Source organism: Protomyctophum parallelum (genome assembly GCF_964188405.1).
Source record: "Protomyctophum parallelum genome assembly, chromosome: 11".
Lineage (NCBI taxonomy): Eukaryota > Metazoa > Chordata > Actinopteri > Myctophiformes > Myctophidae > Protomyctophum > Protomyctophum parallelum.
The window spans coordinates 52,522,840-52,547,839 of record NC_139707.1 but is presented as its reverse complement, the minus strand read 5'-3'; the positions used below and the strand labels follow the sequence as shown (position 1 = coordinate 52,547,839).

At 43.3% G+C, this 25,000-nt stretch overlaps 1 protein-coding gene and 1 long non-coding RNA gene across 4 annotated transcripts in view; both read right to left on the bottom strand.

The window, feature by feature from the left end:
• Positions 1-2,878, bottom strand: part of LOC310866849 — a 3,188-nt gene extending 310 nt beyond the window's left edge. Inside the window, exons 1-4 of the long non-coding RNA XR_014569960.1 lie at positions 2,838-2,878; positions 2,295-2,408; positions 1,949-2,062; positions 457-570 (exon numbers count right to left, since the gene is read on the bottom strand). This is a non-coding gene — a long non-coding RNA (uncharacterized lncRNA). The remainder of the gene's footprint in view (positions 1-456; positions 571-1,948; positions 2,063-2,294; positions 2,409-2,837) is intronic.
• A 2,618-nt stretch (positions 2,879-5,496) lies between these two features.
• The window catches only part of pip5k1bb (phosphatidylinositol-4-phosphate 5-kinase, type I, beta b), a gene marked incomplete at its 5' end in the record, with an annotated part of 23,199 nt that continues 3,695 nt past the window's right edge, over positions 5,497-25,000 (bottom strand). The window contains 13 exons of one of the 3 annotated variants that reach the window (XM_083776519.1): positions 5,497-5,723; positions 6,164-6,458; positions 6,691-6,817; positions 9,548-9,656; positions 10,550-10,720; positions 11,211-11,295; positions 12,522-12,570; positions 12,767-12,850; positions 15,949-16,133; positions 20,536-20,688; positions 21,679-21,822; positions 22,749-22,901; positions 24,211-24,328. In XM_083776519.1, coding sequence (XP_083632645.1) covers positions 6,456-6,458; positions 6,691-6,817; positions 9,548-9,656; positions 10,550-10,720; positions 11,211-11,295; positions 12,522-12,570; positions 12,767-12,850; positions 15,949-16,133; positions 20,536-20,688; positions 21,679-21,822; positions 22,749-22,901; positions 24,211-24,328 — 1,381 coding nt within the window. In that variant the 3' untranslated portion in view covers positions 5,497-5,723; positions 6,164-6,455. Of the gene's footprint in view, positions 5,724-5,820; positions 5,884-5,918; positions 5,962-6,163; positions 6,459-6,690; positions 6,818-9,547; positions 9,657-10,549; positions 10,721-11,210; positions 11,296-12,521; positions 12,571-12,766; positions 12,851-15,948; positions 16,134-20,535; positions 20,689-21,678; positions 21,823-22,748; positions 22,902-24,210; positions 24,329-25,000 lie in introns of those variants that run through there. The other 2 variants (XM_083776521.1, XM_083776520.1) reach the window with 2 other exon arrangements.

Genomic DNA, 25,000 nt, shown 5'->3' with positions numbered 1-25,000 from the left:
AATGCACAATCTATGTAAAGGTGGAGTGTGTGTGTGTGTGTGTGTGTGTGTGTGTGTGTGTGTGTGTGTGTGTGTGTGTGTGTGTGTGTGTGTGTGTGTGTGTGTGTGTGTGTGTGTGTGTATGTGCGTGCGTGCGCGCGTGCGTGCGTGCACGTGTGCGTGCGTGCGTGCGTGAATGGGTGCGTGAATGGATGAATGTAATGCACAATCCAACAACAAGTGTTGTTGGAATACAATTTATATTGTAATACTATTCCGTAATGCTATTTCTATTTCTATGGAATACTATTCCTAATTGGAATACTATTTCAATACATTTGATGTATTACCATGTGTTCTATTGCCATTCTTTTTGTTCTTGCTTAATGTAAATCGCTCTAGATTAAGAGCGTCTGATGAATGAAAACATTGTAAATACATTGTTGTTGTGTGTATTGTACAGAAGGATTAACATACTGTGTATCAGGAGGTCCAGGTTCATTAGTGAAGTTAGGAGGATGTTGTAAAGACCAGTCACTCTTCACAGACAGAAGGCTGGGAGTTGGAGACTCTGCTCTGTGGTGGACACTTCTGGAATCACACAACATACATGGATTGTGTATATTCCATATAGGCTACATAGTATTCCAACAACAAGTGTTGCTATTTCTATGGAGTACTATTCCTACTTGGAATACTATTTCAATACATTTGATTTATTACCATGTGTTGTTCTTGCTTACTGTAAATCAATCTGGATTAAGAGCGTCTGATAAATGACTACATTGTAAATATTCTTCAACGGTGCAATGGAATGATTTTCCCAGATAAAGATCTCTAAGCTCCTTTAAAACACCTTTAAAACAGCTCTAGTCTCGTGTTGCCAGACTGACGTCATACAGTCTGGAGCAACGGAAGCGCTGATCACGAGTCAAATATAAATGCTTCCGTCATACAGTCTGGAGCAACGGAAGCTCTGATCACGAGTCAAACAGAAATGCTTCCGTCATACAGTCTGGGGCAACGGAAGCGCTGATCACGAGTAAAATATAAATGATTCCGTCATACAGTCTGGAGCAACGGAAGCTCTGATCACGAGTCAAATATACTGTAAATGCTTCCGTCATACAGTCTAGAGCAACGGAAGCTCTGATCACGAGTCAAATATAAATGCTTCCGTCATACAGTCTGGAGCAACGGAAGCTCTGATCATGAGTAAAATATAAATGCTTCCGTCATACAGTCTGAAGCAACGGAAGCTCTGATCATGAGTCAAATATAAATGCTTTCGTCGTACAGTCTGGAGCAACGGAAGCTCTGATCACGAGTCAAATATGCTTCCGTCATACAGTCTGGAACAACGGAAGCTCTGATCACGAGTAAAATATAAATGCTTCCGTCATACAGTCTGGAGCAACGGAAGCTCTGATCATGAGTAAAATATAAATGCTTCCGTCATACAGTCTGGAGCAACGGAGGAACTGTCATGAGTAAAATATAAAGTGGAAGTGGAGCCTCCTCCTCACTTCCATTTCGTCTTTACAGTCACGCAAATTTATCCTAATATAAATAGAAAACATCTAAGCATATATAATATAGCTTGTTGCTTAGCAGAAAAGGAAATTAAAAAAAATAATTGTAACGATATTTTATAATGTATTTTCATGAACGGAAATAGCAGCTTCCTTACTCGGATTTTGGAGGTGTAGTTCCAGACTCTATATAGCATTCGGAGATTGTGGAATAGTTTTGTTATCTTTTTGTTATGTTTTTCTTGTCTCCTGCCCCCCTTTCCCAAAAGGAGGGGGGCAGGTGTTTTGTTTGTGTCTGTTTTGTATTGTAGCTCCCCTTCCCCCAAGAGGCCCACAACGGAAACAAGACTAACGGCTTTCTTGTGACACAATCCTTTTGAATGTCTTTCCAATAAAGTAATCAAACAATCAATCAATGTACAGGAGGATTGACATACTGTGTATCAGGAGGTCCAGGTTCATTAGTGAAGTTAGGAGCATGTTGTAAAGACCAGTCACTCTTCACAGACAGAAGGCTGGGAGTTGGAGACTCTGCTCTGTGGTGGAGACTCCTGGAATCACACAACATACATTTATTCAATTATCATGTGAATGACAAAGTCACTTTGTTAAACGTTCTTAATCATTATGTGTCGTTCTACAAGTAGAGCGAACACAACATATTGGGTTTAAATGTTCTTAATCATTATGTGTCGTTCTATCAAAGTGAGCAGGGGTGAGGTGGGTTCTGGGAGTAAGGCTAAGTAGTAGCCTGACCAGTTTGTTATAGAAGGATTGACATACTGTGTATCAGGAGGTCCAGGTTCATTAGTGAAGTTAGGAGGATGTTGTAAAGACCAATCACTCTTCACAGACAGAAGGCTGGGAGTTGGAGACTCTGCTCTGTGGTGGACACTTCTGGAATCACACAACATACATTATTTAAATTATCATGTGAATGCATATTTCAAGATTCTATATATCACATTATACAAGTATAAGAGAATCAAATGGGATTCATAGCAGCAACAACACAAACAGCAGAAAATATAAATAGAATAAGAAAAGTAAAACAATATGGTAAATGTGAATGTGTGTGTGTGTGTGTGTGTGTGTGTGTGTGTGTGTGTGTGTGTGTGTGTGTGAATGTGTGTGTGTGTGTGTGTGTGTGTGTGTGTGTGTGTGTGTGTGTGTGTGTGTGTGTGTGTGTGTGTGTGTGTGTGTGAGAATGTGTGTGTGTGTGTGCGTGGCTGCGTGCGTGGCTGTGTGCGTGCGTGGCTGTGTGCGTGTCCAGTTAACTTATAGTGTCAGTGTTATAGTGTTATATTTATAGAGGGATTGACATACTGTGTATCAGGAGGTCCAGGTTCATTAGTGAAGTCAGGAGGTCCAGGTTCATTAGTGGAGTCAGGAGGTGCAGGTTCATTAGTGAAGTCAGGAGGTGGATCGTTAGACCGGTCACTCTTCATAGACACACAGCTGGGAGTTGGAGACTGTGGTCTGTGAGCTCCATCCTCCTCTCTGTGGTCTGTGAGCTCCCCAGAGCTCCCCAGAGCTCTCCCCAGAATCACTCATCTTTAGTCTCTATGACACCTGTCAATCAAACACATCGTGCTGTATTTTGCGTGTCTTAAGTACCAGGTCTTATTACTTAACTTAAGACCTGGAGGCGTGATCAATGCCATTTGGCTATTCTGAGTGGAGTAGGTTTTATGACATTCATTTTCATTTCTTTTTCTTTTTCTTTTAGGTTTTATGACCTCAATTACACCCAAAAAACCTGAACTTTGAACATTTAGTGGATTTTCTGTGGTCTGAAGTTTTCTTTGGTGTTTGGAGCTACTTTTGAGCTACAATGAAAACAGGCAACACAGTGAAACAGTGACATCTGCTGGCAAATCCCATTGACATATTATGGAATTTGCAGTAAGTGATGTCACTTACTGCCGGCAAATCAGAGCACCTGTTTGAGCCAGAAAACCCCAGATCACAGAAAATCTACTGAATGTTAAAAGTTCATGTTTTTTGGGTGCAATTGAGATTAGAAAACCTAAAGAGAATAAGAACAATTCCAAAACCTTTTTTTTAATGTCACAATCCCTTTAAGACACGCAAAATACAGCCCATCATCTTTAGTGGCTATGACACCTGTCAATCAAACACATCATTTTTAGTGTCTATGACACCTGTCAGGGTTGCATGTGAAACATGCTGCTCTCACGCTCACATGCACACGCACGCACGCACACACACACACACACACACACACACACACACACACACACACGACAATGAACATGTGATCATTCTAAACCTGATCTGTCAATCATTAACATTTAGTCTCGTTTCAAAATGGAGTCTGTTTTCCTCACCGACTGTAATCTGAGTATCTATGAACTTTAACCCCTTACTGACCTCCATCAGCACTTCTCTACTGACTGCAGTGAGACGCCTGAGGGCGAGAAGCGGCCTCGCCCTGAAGCGCGAGAAGCGACCTTACGGGTCTGTAACTCTGAGAGTGTAACACATGGAACCAAAACCCTTTTTAGAACCAGTCCCTAAATGGGTTAAGATCATTAACACCATTGATTGAAGTATTATTATTAACAGTTTGCAGAATTACAGTACATTTCAAGCACAACTCAATACAAAGACTGTTAACTGTGAGTGGTTGACACGACACCATAAAGCATTACACTGGTTTACAAGAGCATTCTCTCTCTAACATTTAGAGACGTACGAATAGACACTTCTATATAGCCAAAAAAACAGGAAATAATCATAAAGGAGGTAAAATGGGAAAAGAAACATATACAGTGAGGGGGGAAAAAAGGGGTGGGGGGCATTCAGATTTTACAGGGGCCAGTTTCTAATTGCAGCCGTCCGTAGGTGCCCTTTGAGAGCGGTTTTGAAGGAGTCAAGGGATTCACATGTCTTAATGACCGTCGGTAGGGCGTTTTTTGGTGGCATAGGAGCGAAATGATTTTGGACATTATATGGACATAATGTGTAAAACTATTGAACACCATACAGGATGTGGACAAAATTAATACAACTCTTACCAGACATGAAGTTGTTGCGTTTCAGCGTCGAGTCAAAATGGAGCCTGAACAATCTGTCACTCTGATAGGAGACCACACCTGTGTGTGGACTTTGTTCCTGAGTTATTGCTTTGTCGCGCACACACACACAGTCTCACGCACACACACACACACACACACACACACACACACACACACACACACACACACACACACACACACACACACACACACACACACACACACACACACACACACACACACACACACACACACACACACACACACACACACACACACACAGTGTTGCATTGTGGGTTTGTGGCATTAAGACAAACAGGAAATGGAGTAGAATAAGAAAATGGAATTGATATTTTATTGTATTAACGTCAATCAATCAAGTCACATTAATTCAAGTGTCAGATGCTTTTTTCCATTTATATATATATATATATATGTCCCTGGCGAAGCCCCGCCCCTTTCTTTAACACATCGCTCCAATGAACTGCAGCGGCCAATGAGGTCGCTCCAACTAACTGCAGCGGCCAATGAGGTCGCTCCAACGAACTGCAGCAGCCAATGAGGTCGCTCCAACGAACTGCAGGCATCTATTTATTTATATGCTAGATATGACATTTATTTTTTTCATCAACCCGCAAAATAAACTTTTCCCACATGAGGGCGACAGAACACATACGACAAAGACATGCACACTGACTACAGACATCCATACTTCCTGTAGGTACTTCCTGTGAGCAGCCATGTTACTTCCTGTGAGCAGCCATGTCACTTCCTGTTAGCAGCCATAGCCAAGTTCCAACGCCCAACATCACTCGCTCCATAGAGATATATAAGAAAGCTAGATGGCGCTGCTGGCCAATGAGAGACCCGCGTTGCTGGCCAATGAGAGACCCGCGCTGCTGGCCAATGAGAGACCCGCGCTGCTGGCCAATGAGAGCGACGTTGCTACGTGGCGGCCATCTTACCTCGGGGGAAGCATGACATTGTGTCTATGGGGCATGTACTTTATAAATAACCATAACATTGTTTCTATGGGGCGTCAGGGCGTGTACTTTATAAATAACCATAACATTGTGTCTATGGGGCGTGTACTTTATAAATAACCATAACATTGTGTCTATGGGGCGTGTACTTTATAAATAACCATAACATTGTGTCTATGGGGCGTGTACTTTTAAATAACCATAACATTGTGTCTATGGGGCGTGTACTTTTAAATAACCATAACATTGTGTCTATGGGGTGTGTACTTTTAAATAACCACTCATAACATTGTGTCTATGGGGCGTGTACTTTTAAATAACCATAACATTGTGTCTATGGGGCGTGTACTTTTAAATAACCATAACATTGTGTCTATGGGGCTGTACTTTATAAATAACCATAACATTGTGTCTATGGGGCGTGTACTTTTAAATAACCATAGCATTGTGTCTATGGGGCGTGTACTTTTAAATAACCATAACCTGCTCAATTTGCAACCGGTTTGGTTTGTTATAAACGTCAGAGACGTCCGCATACTTTTAAATGACTTAAAAAAAGAAAGAAAATTAAGCAGATAAGCGTTCTCAATCGTAGCCACGTTGATAACGTTTGTATTAACACAAAAACACCCCCGACATCACTCGCTCACTCACACTCCGTAACACAGCATGGCCCGTGTCACTTCCTGTAGCTAAAACACCGCAGCTACAGGCTGCATGCTGCCATGCTATTGGCTACAAGGCCAGTCAATCTAAGATTGTCCAATGGGAATGCAGGCATTAGATCATCCAATGCAAGTGGGATTGTCAGATTATCCAATAGGAATGTGGCGTGAGGTCATCCGAAAGGAGTGTGGCGTCAGGTCATCCAATAGGAATGCAGAGAGGAGATCACATGGAGGTTGTAGAGCAGTGGATGTTCACTAGAGGGCAGAAGAGAGCAGATTAAATGTGTCATTGCCAGGTTCTAATGGTCAGTATGCAATGCCAGCTGGAACCATGAGGTGGCGCACTGCTTCCTTCTCCAGTGTGTGTGTGTGTGTGTGTGTGTGTGTGTGTGTGTGTAACAGTGGTCCTTGAGGGGGCTTGAGGCAGATCAGGGCAGAGCGGGGCAGGGCAAAGCGGGGCAGGGCAGGGCGGGGCAGAGTTACTGACCAGATAGACGTCCATAGATCCATCATCATCATCATCGTGGTCCAGATGGTCAGTGATGTCAGCGTCCAGCGTGCTCTGCTCTGACGTCAGGCAGATGGCGCTGTCCTCTAACGTCAGGCTGGAGCCTCTATAAAACATTATTATTATTATTATTATTATTATTATTATTATTATTATTATTATTATTATTACTGTTCTACTGTACTAACTATCACTACTACTTCTACACACTGTTAAATATAATGAAATGTACCCATTTTACATACTGTTAAAATAATGAAATGCACCCATTCTACATACTGTGAAATATAATGAAATGTACCCATTCTACATACTGTTAAAAAGAATGAAATGTACCCATTCTACATACTGTGAAATATAATGAAATGTACCCATTCTACATACTGTTAAATAGAATGAAATGTACCCATTCTACATACTGTGAAATATAATGAAATGTACCCATTCTACATACTGTGAAATGTAATGAAATGTACCCATTCTACATACTGTGAAATGTAATGAATTGTACCCATTCTACATACTGTGAAATATAATGAAATGTACCCATTCTACATACTGTTAAATATAATGAAATGTACCCATTCTACATACTATGAAATATAATGAAATGTACCCATTCTACATACTGTTAAATATAACTAAATGTACCCATTCTACAGTACATACTATGAAATATAATTTACAACAATGGTTTCTGGTCCACAGCAGATAGACTCCATTCACACACATGTATTCGGTGTTCAGGACAGAGATATGCAGGAATTCACCACCGGGGGGCAGCAGAGGACCACATGTGCTCTGAGGTCATGTGACTGCACTGAGGAATGTGTTTTTTCAGCTCTTTATGAAACACACACACACACACACACACACACACACACACACACACACACACACACACACACACACACACACACACACACACACACACACACACACACACACACACACACACACACACACACAGGGATCGAACCGGGACCAATCCGGCCACTCTACCGCTGAACCAGCACCGCCCCCTACTGTACTTACATTATCAGCAGGAAATATGAGAATGTCACAGAGAGAGAGAGAGAGAGAGAGAGAGAGAGAGAGAGAGAGAGAGAGAGAGAGAGAGAGAGACAGAGAGAGAGAGAGACAGAGAGATAGATAGAGAGACAGAGAGACAGAGAGAGAGAGAGAGAGAGAGAGAGAGAGAGAGAGAGAGAGAGAGAGAGAGAGAGAGAGAGAGAGAGAGAGAGAGAGAGAGAGAGAGAGAGAGAGAGAGAGAGAGAGAGAGAGAGACTGCCTGTCTGTCTGCCTGTCTTCCTGTTTGTCTGTCTGCCTGCCTGTCTGTAAACAATGTCAAATATATTAGTTTGTCACCAAGGAGAGCAGCGTCTCAGAGACCTTTAGTCTCTTTAGTCTTCTTTACCTTTAGTCTCTTTCATGCTAACGAGAAGTAGTTGGAGACAGTTACACACAACACTGTGACCCAACCAGACTGGTGACCCCCAGGACACAATGACAGTTACACACAACACTGTGACCCACTGTGACACAATGACAGGGCAGGTCCAGACACGCCTTGACAATACACACACACACACACACACACACACACACACACACACACACACACACACACACACACACACACACACACACACACACACACACACACACACACACACACACACACACACCTGTAAAACAAGTGCCCCCTCAGCTAACACTAACCTGTAAAACAAGCAACCCTCAGCTAACCCTAACCTGTAAAACAAGCACCCCCTCAGCTAACCCTAAACTGTAAAACAAGCACCCCCTCAGCTAACCCTAACCTGTAAAACAAGCACCCCCTCAGTTAACCCTAACCTGTAAAACAAGCACCCTCTCAGCTAACCCTAACCTGTAAAACAAGCACCCCCTCAGCTAACCCTAACCTGTAAAACAAGCACCCCCCTCAGCTAACCCTAACCTGTAAAACAAGCACCCCCCCTCAGCTAACCCTAACCTGTAAAACAAGCACCCCCCTCAGCTAACCCTAACCTGTAAAACAAGCACCCCCTCAGCTAACCCTAACCTGTAAAACAAGCACCCCCTCAGCTAACCCTAACCTATAAAACAAGCACCCCCTCAGCTAACCCTAAACTATAAAACAAGCACCCCCTCAGCTAACCCTAACCTGTAAAACAAGCACCCCCCCTCAGCTAACCCTAACCTGTAAAACAAGCACCCCCTCAGCTAACCCTAACCTGTAAAACAAGCACCCCCTCAGCTAACCCTAACCTGTAAAACAAGCACCCCCCTCAGCTAACCCTAACCTATAAAACAAGCACCCCCATCAGCTAACCCTAACCTGTAAAACAAGTGCCCCCCTCAGCTAACCCTAACCTGTAAAACAAGCGCCCCCTCAGCTAACCCTAACCTGTAAAACAAGCACCCCCTCAGCTAACCCTAACCTGTAAAACAAGCACCCCCTCAGCTAACCCTAATCTGTAAAACAAGTGCCCCCCTCAAATAACCCTAACCTGTAAAACAAGCCCCCCCTCAGCTAACCCTAACCTGTAAAACAAGCGCCCCCCTCAGCTAATCCTAACCTGTAAAACAAGCGCCCCTCTCAGCTAACCCTAACCTGTAAAACAAGCCCCCCCTCAGCTAACCCTAACCTGTAAAACAAGCGCCCCCCTCAGCTAACCCTAACCTGTAAAACAGGCGCCCCTCAGCTAACCCAAACCTGTAAAACAAGCGCCCCCTCCTGTACACACAAAGCTGCGCATCAAAAACACAAAATCTTTCTCGTCTTTGGCATTCAAAGAGTACAGTGTCACATGACCAGGGGGAGGAGTCTTACTGTGTCTCCATGTTAACCACGATGGAGGCGGAGCTTATGGTTGAACCGTCGTAGATCGTTAACCCCGAAGACACCGGGACCAGGTTTGGACGCACGTAGGAGCCCGACGCTGTGCACGCACACGCACACACACAGGCACGCACGCACACGCACACATGCACGCAAACACGCATGCGCGCACGCACACACACACACGAAAAAGACAAATGACCGAAAAGTATTTTCATGGCTATTTTTGCAACTCAATACATATTTTTTTAATCAATTTAAAGTGTCACAAGTTTGAATCCATTTTAATCGATTTACGATAAATCTTTACTTGGAATGAAGCAAAATAAAATGTCACATAATTTGTTTTACTAATCTGTAATTTGTGAAACACACCACCAGTGCTAAACCTGCTCCTTCTGTGTGTGTGTGTGTGTGTGTGACGTGTGTGTGTGTGTGTGTGTGTGTGTGTGTGTGTGTGTGTGTGTGTGTGTGTGTGTGTGTGTGTGTGTGTGTGTGTGTGTGTGTGTGTGTGTGTGTGTGTGTGAGACGTGGTGCGTGTGTGCTGTCTGTGCATGCTTTTTGTTGTTGTTGCAAATGTTAATATAATATTCAGTGTGTGATTGTGTGTCAGTCTGACTGTAGAGACAGTGCACTGCTCTGCGCAGCAGTGCTGTGCTGCACTTCTCTCTCTCCTCAGAGCAGAGCAGGGCAGCACTGCTCTATATATATATATATATATATATATATATATATATACATAAAGAAGAGAGCAAAGTAGGAGCTGTTTATAAGAGCATTGAGTGGTGTGCCTTGTTAACATTCCATTCAGCAAAGACCGGCACATGCATGTGTTTCTTACGTGTGTAAAAAACACATGATCTGTTTGGTTAGTTAAAAAAAACACTGAGGAGAAAAGAAGAGACAGAGTCTCTCTTTAGCTCTCTCTCTCTCGTGTGTCTGTGTGTCTGTGTGTGCGTGTGTGTGTGTGTGTACGCGCACAGTGAGACGTACTGTGTCCATCCAGACTGTCCAGACTCCTTGTGGCCGTCAGTCTGTCCGTCTGTCTGTCCTCTCGGTCCTCTCTGTCCTCTCTGTCCACAGAGGACAGAATCTCCTGAGAGGAAGCCTTCAGAGCCGGGATGGACCAACGAGTCCTTTTAGAGGGGCTGGACACCCGAGTCACTGTGAACCAATCAGAACAAGTCCTTTCAGAGGGGCTGGACACCCGAGTCACTGTTAACCAATCAGAACGAGTCCTTTCAGAGGGGCTGGACACCCGAGTCACTGTGAACCAATCAGAACGAGTCCTTTTAGGGGGCTGGACACCCGAGTCACTGTGAACCAATCAAAACAAGTCCTTTCAGAGGGGCTGGACACCCGAGTCACTGTGAACCAATAAGAACAAGTCCTTTTGGAGGGGCTGGACACCCGAGTCACTGTGAACAAATCAGAACAAGTCCTTTTAGAGGGGCTGGACACCCGAGTCACTGTGAACCAATAAGAACAAGTTATTTTAAAGTCCTTTTATACATGTAATCATGTATACATGTATGTATACATGTATGTATACGTTCTGCTTGCACGCTAGTAGGCACTCGACAGAGTACAGTTCTAGTTATTATTATAATAATTATTATAATAATAATTATTATTAATATTAATATTAACTTACGTTGTGTTTTTCTGAACACTGTGGTGCTCATGAACCTGAGGAACCGGTTGGCGTAAAAACCTGGTCTGTGGACAGACACGGAGTCCTGGAGGGGAGACAGACAGACAGACAGACAGACAGGCAGGCAGGCAGGCAGGCAGGCAGGCAGGCAGGCAGGCAGGCAGGCAGACAGGCAGACAGGCAGACAGGCAGACAGACAGACAGACAGACAGACAGACAGACAGACAGACAGACAGACAGACGGTTTGTTACTTAGATGTTTGCTATTTCTTTGTGGGGGCCTCATGTGGCCCGAAGGCCGCATGTTGATATTAACCTGAGGGCCACATTAAGTGAAGGTGGGGCCTCATGTTGATATTAACCTGAGGGCCACATTAAGTGAAGGTGGGGGCCTCATGTTGATATTAACCTGAGGGCCACATTAAGTGAAGGTGGGGGGGCCTCATGTTGATATTAACCTGAGGGCCACATTAAGTGAAGGTGGGGGCCTCATGTTGATATTAACCTGAGGGCCACATTAAGTGAAGGTGGGGCCTCATGTTGATATTAACCTGAGGGCCACATTAGGTGAAGGTGGGGTCTCATGTTGATATTAACCTGAGGGCCACATTAAGTGAAGGTGGGGGCCTCATGTTGATATTAACCTGAGGGCCACATTAAGTGAAGGTGGGGCCTCATGTTGATATTAACCTGAGGGCCACATTAAGTGAAGGTGGGGCCTCATGTTGATATTAACCTGAGGGCCACATTAAGTGAAGGTGGGGGCCTCATGTTGATATTAACCTGAGGGCCACATTAAGTGAAGGTGGGGCCTCATGTTGATATTAACCTGAGGGCCACATTAAGTGAAGGTGGGGCCTCATGTTGATATTAACCTGAGGGCCACATTAAGTGAAGGTGGGGCCTCATGTTGATATTAACCTGAGGGCCACATTAGGTGAAGGTGGGGTCTCATGTTGATATTAACCTGAGGGCCACATTAAGTGAAGGTGGGGGCCTCATGTTGATATTAACCTGAGGGCCACATTAAGTGAAGGTGGGGCCTCATGTTGATATTAACCTGAGGGCCACATTAAGTGAAGGTGGGGCCTCATGTTGATATTAACCTGAGGGCCACATTAAGTGAAGGTGGGGGCCTCATGTTGATATTAACCTGAGGGCCACATTAAGTGAAGGTGTGGCCCCCGGGCCGCATGTTGCCCATGCATGGACCATATGACCAATGAGAATACAGATCACACAATGAGAGTATTGACAGGTTATTGACAGATATCGATAGGATCAGGTTATTGATCAGTTTATTGATCTCACCCCATCATAAACCAGGGCCTTCCAGGAGTGCTCCAACTTTTTGATGAACCTGACACACACACACACACACACACACACACACACACACACACACACACACACACACACACACACACACACACACACACACACACACACACACACACACACACACATTAATAACTGTATGTTCATAATATCAAGTTATACTATATGTTATATTAATTATTATGTATTAGTAAATAGTTCATCTTAATAATGATTACCTGTATGACTGTAGAATATCGATAATTCCCAGATAAATGAGTAACTTCTCCTCTCTGTGCGTTTTGGCAGGAATTCCACCCATCCTGAAAGATAGTTTCATTATATAGATACTAGATATATGTATAGCATAGTATAGTATATATATATGTATAGTTTATAATATGTGTTTGTAATATGTATTTATAATATACATTATATATGTATAGCTTCATTATATAGATATTCCACTGTTACGTTCTTAGCCTACGCATGTTTCATGACAACTGTTTATGTATGTGATGTATTGCCATTCTTTTTGTTCTTGTTTAATGTAAATCACTCTGGATTAAGAGCGACTGATAAATGAATACATTGTAAATTGTAATTGTATAGAAACAATAACAGCAGTATTCACAATGAACTCCATGGGCCAGATTCACAACGCCGTTTACGCTCACACGGACATGTGTTACGTTATGTGTGGAATTCAACTTGAACTTGGCCTTGACGTTGACGGACGTTGGTCGTCAGCTCAGAGGGTGGTGTTCGTGTTCCAGTGATCAAAGCATGCGAATATTTATTTAGAATGCTTTAGTAATCCTGGTCTCTAAACTGCCCCTCCTCCTGGCCAGCCGAGGCGCCTGATGGAGGGGAAAGGAACTGGTCTCTATACTGCCTCCCCCTGGCCAGCCGGGGCGCCTGATGGAGGGGAAAAGGAACTGGTCACTAAACTGCCTCCCCCTGGCCAGCCGGGGCGCCTGATGGAGGGGAAAGGAACTGGTTGGAATAACGTGTTCCTTCCACGCGCTACGTCCAACCAGGGAAACTCCCCCCTGTCAGGTGTAAAGGAGCAACTTGGACACTCAGGCATGAAGGAAGCATGAGTTCAAGTCCGTTGCTCTCCCCTTGTCCCCCATATATGGGGACTAGGTTGGAGGAGGGTGTGTAGAGCCCAGGATCACAGTAGATGATTGACACAGGGGTGAGAAATGGGTTACAATTAATAGTCCCCAAACCGCAAAAAAGATATGTCTGTGCCCAGCAACATACATAAAAGAAGAAAATGCTGCTTAGCTTAATGTTATGCTGATGCAAATTCCACTGGTTTGTATTTACTTGCGCAAGAGCACGCAAGTACTGTGGTCGGCTGGCTTTTGTATGTGTATGCTGGGAGGTATATATCTCTGCTGTCGGGAGGAAAGCTCTTAACTTAGTGCCGGGTGAATTAAAGGTAATGTCTGTATGTATACATGTATGTTTATTACGTCACCATCAAAAGCCAGTTATAACCCACTAGGCACTCGACAGAGTGCACTTCTAGTTGTATTTATTTTGTAGTTGCATTCAGAGCTGAATTATTAGGTCTCAGCATGTTGACAGACTCAGTCAATGATTTAAATAGACTATCGTGCCTTTGCACATAAAGCAATGATAGCCTATACAGTATGTGTCGCGCAGCTTGCACTTGTATGCCTATATATTTGGGCCGGGACTAATTGCGATTAATTTAGATTAATTAACTACAGAAAAATGAATCGCGATTAACTACAGATAGATTAATCGCACCTTTTTTTTCACCGCGGAACGTTTCTCACTGGGCGCTTTTCTATAGTACTGAAAACTGGAAATAATAAAAAGTCACCCCATTTTGTGTTGCCTAGAACTGGAGGTCTGACAAAAAACAGTAACAATATGAAGTAAGTACAGCTTTGTGATGTCACTAAGATGTACTTGTTACTGTTACTATTTTTTTTCAGACCTCCAGTTCTAGGCAACACAGAATGGGGTGACTTTTTATTATTATTTCCACAACAGGTATATTAATGACAGTAAAATGTTGAAAATGAGTGGTATCCTGTAGTCACTATTCATTGATTCACTGGGATACCAAAAAACATTTAAAAAAAAGGTTTCTCGCTGTTCTCGGGTTGAATATTGATATGCGATTAAAATGCGATTAATCTAGATTAATTAATCGCAAAGCCTCTGATAAATTAGATTATTTTTTTAATCGAGTCCCAGCTCTACTATATATGTATGCTATGGTTCACAAACATGACGGTTTGACAGACAGACAGACAGACAGCTGTGCCCCCCCCTGTCTCCCAGGATGGACTCCATGGTAGAGGTAGGTGTATATATAGGTGGTGGTAAGGTAGAGGTCTACTGTATAGGGGTTAGCTGGGTAATGTAGTTCTTACGTATGGTCCTGTGTCAGAGCATAGACTGTAAAAAATATGGACAAAGCGTTATCCGGGTCTAACATGAACGAAAAATGAAGCCTGTTATTGTAAGACTGTAAGTCGCCATCTTTCTAGATCCGTTTTGGCCCAGCTGGCCATTGGCTGGCCCAGACAACGAGGCGGGACTTCCCCCCTTCTTCTCCGTTGGTTTTTATTTTTACTCGAGTGGGAGGGGAATCCCGATCATAGACTGTAACGGTAGCCACGCCCCTCAGAACATGCGCAACTTTATGGTCATTTTTTTTATTAAATGGGACCATAATGTTCCAAAAAGAATATTATGACATTATAAATGAGACTTTAAACTAGTGACTGGAAGAAGAAAGTATTCATGACTATGTTTATTAAGGTAATACAGTCTAGGTGAGGTTTGGCCCAAATACATGGACCTCTATGGGGCTATGGGTTTTTCTGGGTCCAATGACAGCGCCACAACAGGCCATTATATGAACTTCCATTTCCTTAGTGGCTTCACAAAATATCTGTCTGACTGCCCCCCTGGTCAGAGCCATGGTAGAGGTAGGTAAGGTAGAGGTCTATAGGGGTTAGCTGGGTAATGTAGTTCTTACGTATGGTCCTGTGTCAGAGCCATGGTAGAGGTCTATAGGGGTTAGCTGGGTAATGTAGTTCTTACGTATGGTCCTGTGTCAGAGCCATGGTAGAGGTCTATAGGGGTTAGCTGGGTAATGTAGTTCTTACGTATGGTCCTGTGTCAGAGCCATGGTAGAGGTCTATAGGGGTTAGCTGGGTAATGTAGTTCTTACGTATGGTCCTGTGTCAGAGCCATGGTAGAGGTATATAGGGGTTAGCTGGGTAATGTAGTTCTTACGTATGGTCCTGCGTCAGAGCCATGGTAGAGGTCTATAGGGGTTAGCTGGGTAATGTAGTTCTTACGTATGGTCCTGTGTCAGAGCCATGGTAGAGGTCTATAGGGGTTAGCTGGGTAATGTAGTTCTTACGTATGGTCCTGTGTCAGAGCCTCGGCAGCCTTCCCGTCTCCCTGGATGGACTCCATGGCCGTGGAGTAGAGGACTCTTTGATTGACAGGTCTGGCCCCGGCCCCGCCCCCTTCCTTCTGCCGGTGGTCGAGAACATGGACGCCCAAAAGCAGACTGTAGTCCATTATCTTAAAGCTCTCCAACACCTGCATACACACACAGAGGATATGGACTACATTACCCATCTAACCCACACACACACACACACACACACACACACACACACACAGAATATGGACTACATTACCCATCTAACACACACACACAGAGAATATGGACTACATTACCCATCTAACACACACACACACACACACACACACACACACAGAATATGGACTACATTACCCATCTAACACACACACACACACACACACACACAGAGAATATGGACTACATTACCCATCTAACCCACACACACAGAGGATATGGACTACATTACCCATCTAACACACACACACACACACACACACACACACACACACACACAGAATATGGACTACATCACCCATCTAACACACACACACATAGAATATAGACTACATTACCCATCTAACACACACACACACACAGATAATATGGACTACATCACCCATCTAACCCACACACACAGAGAATATGGACTACATTACCCATCTAACACACACACACACACACACACACACACACACACACACACACACACACACACACACACACACACACACACACACACACACACACACACACACTCACACACTCACACACACTCACACAGAACTACATTACCCATCTAACCCACACACACACACAACTACATTACCCATCTAACCCACACACACAAACCTCAGATCAACATCGCCACCAGGTTGGAGTGAACACTGGACCAGTGCTACTCGACCATCCCAGAGGCATATCACGCAGTGGCTAGAGCTCCTCTCGGTGAGTCCGACCACAACACCATTCTCCTAGTGTTCAAGTATCGCCAGAAACTAAAGGTGGCAAAACCAACTGTCAAACTATGTAGGAAATGGTCTACACAAGCCATAGATACATTACAGGACTGTTTGGAGTCCACAGAATGGGCTAACCTCTGGACTGACGGTCAGGATATTGACACGTACACTGACACTGTTACATCTTACATTCACTTCTGTGAGAGTGTTTGTATTCCCACAAGGACCATTACGGTTTTTAACAACAGCAAGCCCTGGTTCAATAATGAAGTGAGATCGCTTTGTAGAGAGAAACATGCTGCTTATAAACGTGGACATATGGGGAATTATAAGAGACTGAAATATGAATTTCAGCGTGCTGTTTCCAAGGCTAAGGCCTCCTACAAAGTGAAGCTTGAAAACAAACTGCAAGCAAATGACATCAAAGGTGTATGGCATGGTATCACTGACTATAAACCCAAACACCATGTCCCAGACAGGGACCCCTCCCTTCCTGGGAGGCTTAATGATTTTTATTGTCGGTTCGATAGTGAAAACCATCAGTCCCCCTATTTTCCAAGAGAGCAGGGTGACTCTCCACCCAACATACATGAACATGATGTCAGACTGTTGCTCCGTCAGCAAAACCCCAGAAAGGCGGCAGGGCCTGATGGCGCGTCGTCTGCCACACTAAAACACTGTGCTGACCAACTTGCACCTATCCTCACTTCCATTTTCAACTGGTCACTTGAACTCTGTACTGTGCCTGCTTGCTTTAAATCTGCAGTTATCATTCCTGTCCCAAAGAAAAATAATATCACCTGTCTTAATGACTAACCCTTGCCCTAACATCTGTCATTATGAAAGTCTTTGAGCGACTGGTCTGTAAACACCTGTCCAGCATAGCACTAGACCCCCACCAATTTGCCTACAGAGCAAATAGGAGTGTAGATGATACAGTATCCCTCTGTCTGCACACTATTACCCAACACCTAGAATCCAGATCCACCTATGCTCGTGTACTTTTTGTTGACTTCAGCTCCGCATTTAATACAATAGTGCCTGGGAAGCTGATCTCAACCCTACAGGAGCTAGGCGTCAGTACACATCTATGTAAATGGATCTTTAATTTTCTATGTAACAGGAAACAGGTGGTCAAAATAGGTGATCTCGTCTCGCTGTCGAGGCTCCTAAACACTGGGGCCCCCCAGGGGTGCGTCCTTTCTCCACTTCTCTACTCATTATACACTCATTTCTGTCAATCTCACTTTATTACAGTTATGATGTATAAGTTTGCTGATGACACATCCTTAGTAGGTCTTATCACCAACGAGGTTGAAACCGACTACCGCAGAGCAGTAGAGGAGCTGGTGAGATGGTGTGAGAGTTACAACTTGATTCTAAACATCTCTAAAACCAAAGAGATGTTCATAGATTTTAGGAAAAAGAAATCAAGTCCCCTCCCCCCCCCTCTTCATCAATGGGGAAGAGGTAGAAAGAGTTTCCTCCTTCCGGTTCCTAGGGACCACCATCCATGAATCCTTATCATGGGATCTTAACACCAGTCTCATAATAAGTAAATCACACCAGCGTCTCTATTTCCTGCGGCAGCTTAAGAAGTTCAAAGTCAGCCATGACTCACTTCTATAGGGCCACTATTGAAAGTGTTCTCACCTTCTCCATGCTTGTCTGGTTTGGTCACACAACCTCTCAAGACAAATTAAAGCTGGAAAGAGTAGTACGTCGCGCATCATTTTTTTTTTTGATGCAGCCTCCCTACACTTTCCTCACTCTATTCCACCAGAATAATTAGGAAGGCAAATAAAATCATTGCAGACAACTCCCATCCTGCACATCAACTCTTCAATCTCCTCCCATCAGGCAGGAGATATAGAAGTATCCAGAGCTCAACATGTCGCTTCAGGGATAGCACTTACCCTGTAGCCATTAGACATCTGAACTCATAGTAGCATATAGCACTTTAAAAGAAACTGAATGTAATTTCCTATGCTGCTGGTTTTTGTTTTTGTATTGTACTGTCCTTCTTGTTTGTGTATCTATGGTTGTCTGTATATGTTGAGTATGAACCAAGACAAATTCCTATCACTTGTTGACATGGCAAATAAATTATTGAATTGAATTGAATTGACACAGAGAACTACATTACCCATCTAACTCACACACACACACACACACACACACACACACACACACACACACACACACACACACACACACACACACACACACACACACACACACAGACTATGGACTACATTACCCATCTAACCCACACACAGAGAGAGAGAGAACATGGACGCCCAAAAGTAGACTGTAGTCCATTATCTTAAAATGGCATACACACACAGAGAATATGGACTACATTACCCAAGCATATCATTACATGCATTATGTAAATGTATGATCGATCACATCTACCAGAAGATCTGTTGGATATCATATTATGGTCCATTTAATAACCTGCTTCTGAACCTCCCTACCTCAACATGTAACTGTCTGTATATCATGTCTCTATGCCTTACATGTAGACTTGATTTGTGTTTTATAACTGTCTTAAATTGTTTTATGTGTGATCTCGTCGGCATTGCAAATGAGGGGGAACCTCAATAAAGGTTCCAATCAATCAATCAATCAATCATTATAATATTATATTTGTAGTTCAATGTTGTGATGAAGTTTTCTTTAAACTATGAATGTATAAACATGAGAATGCCACTTCAGCCCCTGGAGGGGTTTTAGGCTTTCTCCTCCAGCTTTATTGGCACAGACACATTCACATGTCCAGTTTTATTGACACAGACACAGTGCAGTCCCTGGAATTCATTGACATGTCCAGCCAGACACTAAATGATACCTTCATTCAATCATTCACAAACACAAACTATATTTTCACAATGCCTTATTGTGTAACTTGCTGTTATTGCATCACAGCCTGCCTGCCTGCCTGTCTACATGTCTGTCTGTCTGTCTGTCTGTCTGTCTGTCTGCCTGCCTGCCTGCCTGCCTGCCTGTCCAGGAGGTAACTAGGTTGATATTTAAGCTGACTCATTGTTGAGGAAATGAAAATATGATACCAAAATTCCTTGTTCTCCCCCCCCCCCCTCCCTTGTAGTTGCGTGTGCACGCACGCGCACACACACACACACACACACACACACACACACACACACACACACACACACACACACACACACACACACACACACACACACACACAGAGAGAGAGGTACAGACCCTCCTCATGGGGTAGGGGTAGGGTTAGGGTAGATAGAGGGTACTGTACCTACCCTACAGTATCTCTGGAGGGTCTTCATCAGGTTTAGGGCCTAGGGGTTAGGGTAGGGTTAGGGCCTAGGGGGTAGGGTTAGGATAGGTTTAGGGTAGGGTTAGGGCCTATGGTACAGTACCTACCCTACAGTCTCTCTGGAGGGTCTTCATCAGGTTTAGGGGTAGGGGTTAGGGGCTAGGGGTTAGGAGCTAGGGGTTAGGGGCTAGGTAACCTACCATACAGTCTATCTGGAGTCTTCATCAGGTTTAGGGCCTAGGGTTTAGGGGTTAGGGTAGGTTTAGGGTAGGGTTAGGGCCTAGGGGTTAGGGGTTATAGTACAGTACCTACCCTACAGTCTCTCTGGAGGGTCTTCATCAGGTTTCCATGTGTTTCTCCATCAAACATCAGACCCTCATGGAGCTCCTGGAAGTCCAGGTCTTTGTAGGTCGGCCCCGCCTTCTCTCTCTCCTTACGGGACGCTCTCCTCTTATAGGTCGAGCCCTGATGGGGGAGGAGCCATGTCAAACATTAACTCATAACCCGCCATTAAAAAACCCTGGGGGGGCACTGTTGCTACCGCCACCATAGACTCTGGCTTTATGTCCTGGACTCAGTATGACAGCCCCTCCCCCTATCCACAAGGAGGTGCAGTGCACCAAAGCATTATGGGAATTGTAGTCCAGTAAGGAAGTGAGCCCAGTGTCTATGACATCAGAGACACTAGGCTCACTGCTAAAATCTAAAATATCTCAAACCCAGGAAAGTGTTCTAAACGCCATTAACATATTTAATACATATTTAATAAAAACATATTTGCAAAAAGGGTGAAGTGTCCCTTTAAGAGAAACAACCAAAACCTGAACTTTTAACATTCAGTAGATTTTCTGGGGTTTTCTGACTCAAACAAGAGCTCTGATTGACCAGCAGATGTCACTGTTTTCACTGTTTTCATCACAGCTCAAAAGGCTTCACAGACACAGAGAAAATCCACTGAATGTTCAAAGTTCAGGTTGTTTGGGTGTAATGGAGGTCATACGTCAAGCCTAACATAAAAAATAAAAATAAAAGACAATTAATGTCATGAAACCTTTAAGGTCTGAGGGGAGGAGCTTAATGTCAATGATCTTATTTGTAGTTTTGCAGAACGTTGTTCATCACCACCATAGTTGTAGTTCTTACCTTCAGGTCATATTTGTAGTCCATTTTAACGGATCGAGGCAGAACATTGTTCATCACCACCATAGTTGTAGTTCTTACCTTCAGGTCATATTTGTAGTCCATTTTAACGGATCGAGGCAGAACATTGTTCATCACCACCATAGTTGTAGTTCTTACCTTCAGGTCATATTTGTAGTCCATTATAACGGATCGAGGCAGAACATTGTTCATCACCACCATAGTTGTAGTTCTTACCTTCAGGTCATATTTGTAGTCCATTTTAACGGATCGAGGCAGAACATTGTTCATCACCACCATAGTTGTAGTTCTTACCTTCAGGTCATATTTGTAGTCCATTTTAACGGATCGAGGCAGAACATTGTTCATCACCACCAGCCTGATGTTGATTCCTCCTGACTGGATGCAGTAGAGGCCGTAGAACTTAGGAAGCAACGTCCTGGGGTTCTGGTTCAGGTTCTGTTAAACATATAGACATCATTATAGAACTTAGAGAGGAGAGTCCTGGTTCTGTTAAACATATAGACATCATTATAGAACTTAGAGAGGAGAGTCCTGGTTCTGTTAAACATATAGACATCATTATAGAACTTAGAGAGGAGAGTCCTGGGGTTCTGAGAAATCATAACATTAGACTGTAGAACTTAGGAAGCAAATCTTCCGCCGTAGTCTGAAAACCCACCTTTTCAGACTCCATCATGTCCCATAGCACTTACCCTTAGATAGCATTTCTGTAGACTTAGATTGCATTTGATACAGACTTATAGCATGTTATGTAGACAGCACTATAATTGCATTGTATGTAGTCATAGCACGTCATAGTACATTATGTATAGCATAGTAGTATATATGTATAGTTTATATGTATAGTTTCATTATATAGATATTCCACTGTTACTTTCTTAGCTTACGCATGTTAGGGTTAATAATATGTGATGTATTCCCACGCTTTTTTGTTCTTGCTTAATGTAAATCGCTCTGGATTAAGAGCGTTTGCTAAATGCCTAAATTGTAAATTGTAACGTCCTGGGGTTCTGGTTCAGGTTCTGTTAGACACGACGCAATGAAAACGGTCCACTTCTCACTAAAGGCTGGTATTAGGGTACTAATACCATATAATAACTAATACTCACCATGTAGTATACAGGCAGTAGTAATAGAGTATAAATACTCACCATGTAGTATCCAGGCAGTAGTAATAGAGTATTAATACTCACCATGTAGTATCCAGGCAGTAGTAATAGAGTATTAATACTCACCATGTAGTATCCAGGCAGTAGTCATAGAGTATAAATACTCACCATGTAGTATCCAGGCAGTAGTAATAGAGTATTAATACTCACCATGTAGTATCCAGGCAGTAGTAATAGAGTATTAATACTCACCATGTAGTATCCAGGCAGGAGTCTCTGGAGGAATTTGGCCTCTTTGTGTTGAACCGTCTTTATGATAAACTCGTCATCTCTGGTCAGATAGAACAATGACCCACTGGCCCCAGGGTTAGACAGCTCTATGAGAGGCTCATTCACCAGGGAATACTGTAAAATATAAACATATTATACTGTAGACAGCTCTATGAGAGGCCCGTTCACCAGGGAATACTGTAAAATATAAACATTATACTGTAGTCAGATAGAACACAGGGTTAGACAGCTCTATGAGAGGCTCATTCACCAGGGAATACTGTAAAATATAAACATATTATACTGTAGTCAGGGTTAGACAGCTCTATGAGGGGCTCATTAACCAGGGAATACTGTCAAATATAAACATTATACTGTAGTCAGATAGAACAGGGTTAGACAGCTCTATGAGAGGTTCATTCACCAGGGAATACTGTAAAATATAAACATATTATACTGTAGTCAGATAGAACAGGGTTAGACAGCTCTATGAGAGGCTCGTTAACCAGGGAATACTGTAAAATATAAACATATTATACTGTAGTCAGATAGAACAGACAGCTCTACGAGAGGTTCATTCACCAGGGAATACTGTAAAATATAAACATATTATACTGTAGTCAGATAGACAGCTCTATGAGAGGCTCATTCACCAGGGAATACTGTAAAATATAAACATATTATACTGTAGTCAGATAGAACAGACTCCCACTGTCCCCAGGGTTAGACAGCTCTATGAGAGGCTTGTTAACCAGAATACTGTAAAATACAATATATATTTTGTCTCAATGGGATAGTTCCAATGTTTGGAACTATAGCCCAAAGCACCCCACTTTGTCTCAATGGGATAGTTCCAATGTTTGGAACTATAGCCCATAGGCACCCACAAAGTATCTAGACAGGTACATGGGTATCTTAGTGAAGTATTTAGACAGGTACATGGGTATCTTAGTGAAGTATTTAGACAGGTACATGGGTATCTTAGTGAAGTATTTAGACAGGTACATGGGTATCTTAGTGAAGTATTTAGACAGGTACATGGGTATCTTAGTGAAGTATTTAGACAGGTACATGGGTATCTTAGTGAAGTATTTAGACAGGTACATGGGTATCTTAGTGGAGTATTTAGACAGGTACATGGGTATCTTAGTGAAGTATTTAAACAGGTACATGGGTATCTTAGTGAAGTATTTAGACAGGTACATGGGTATCTTAGTGGAGTATTTAGACAGGTACATGGGTATCTTAGTGGAGTATTTAGACAGGTACATGGGTATCTTAGTGAAGTATTTAGACAGGTACATGGTATCTTAGTGAAGTATTTAGACAGGTACATGGGTATCTTAGTGGTGTAGTGAATCTTGTGGACCAGACCCATTGCAAGATGCTGTACTCTGTCGTCATAACAGCCTGTCAAAATGAGCAGGGGTGAGGTGGGTCTTACCAGGTAATCGTCCGGTTTGATTCCAAACAGGTCTCTGAAGTAGCGGAACGCCAGTGGAGCGTAGGTTTTGAACCGGAAGTCTGGATAATGATGAGCAGGGGTGAGGTTGCTGCCTTCACTATGAGAGAACAGAGAGGACTATGGGTAATGTAGTTCCTTCACTGTGAGCAGAACAGAGAGGACTATGGGTAATGTATTTCCTTCACTGTGAGCAGAACAGAGAGGACTATGGGTAATGTAGTTCCTTTGCTGTGAGCAGAACAGAGAGGACTATGGGTAATGTAGTTCCTTCACTGTGAGCAGAACAGAGAGGAGTCTGGGTAATGTAGTGAAATAACAGAACAGAGAGGAGTCTGGGTAATGTAGTGAAATAACAGAACAGAGGGGAGTCTGGGTAATGTAGTGAATGAGTGAGAATATGGATAATGATGAGCAGGGGTGAGGTTGCTTCCTTCGCTGTGAGCAGAACAGAGAGAACTATGAGTAATGTAGTTCCTTCACTGTGAGAAGAACATAGAGGAGTCTGGGTAATGTAGTTCCTTCACTGTGAGCAGAACATAGAGGAGTCTGGGTAATGTAGTTCCTTTACTGTGAGCAGAACATAGAGGAGTCTGGGTAATGTAGTTCCTTCACTGTGAGCAGTGAGTCAGTGTTAGGGGCGCTCCCTGGTTGGACGTTGTGTTCTTTGGCGAGGAACGCTGAATTGTTCTATTTCCTTAAGCGTCATATTTTCTTCCACTAGACTTCTGGTACAGTATGTCACATAACACTGTGTGTTTGTGTGCATGCT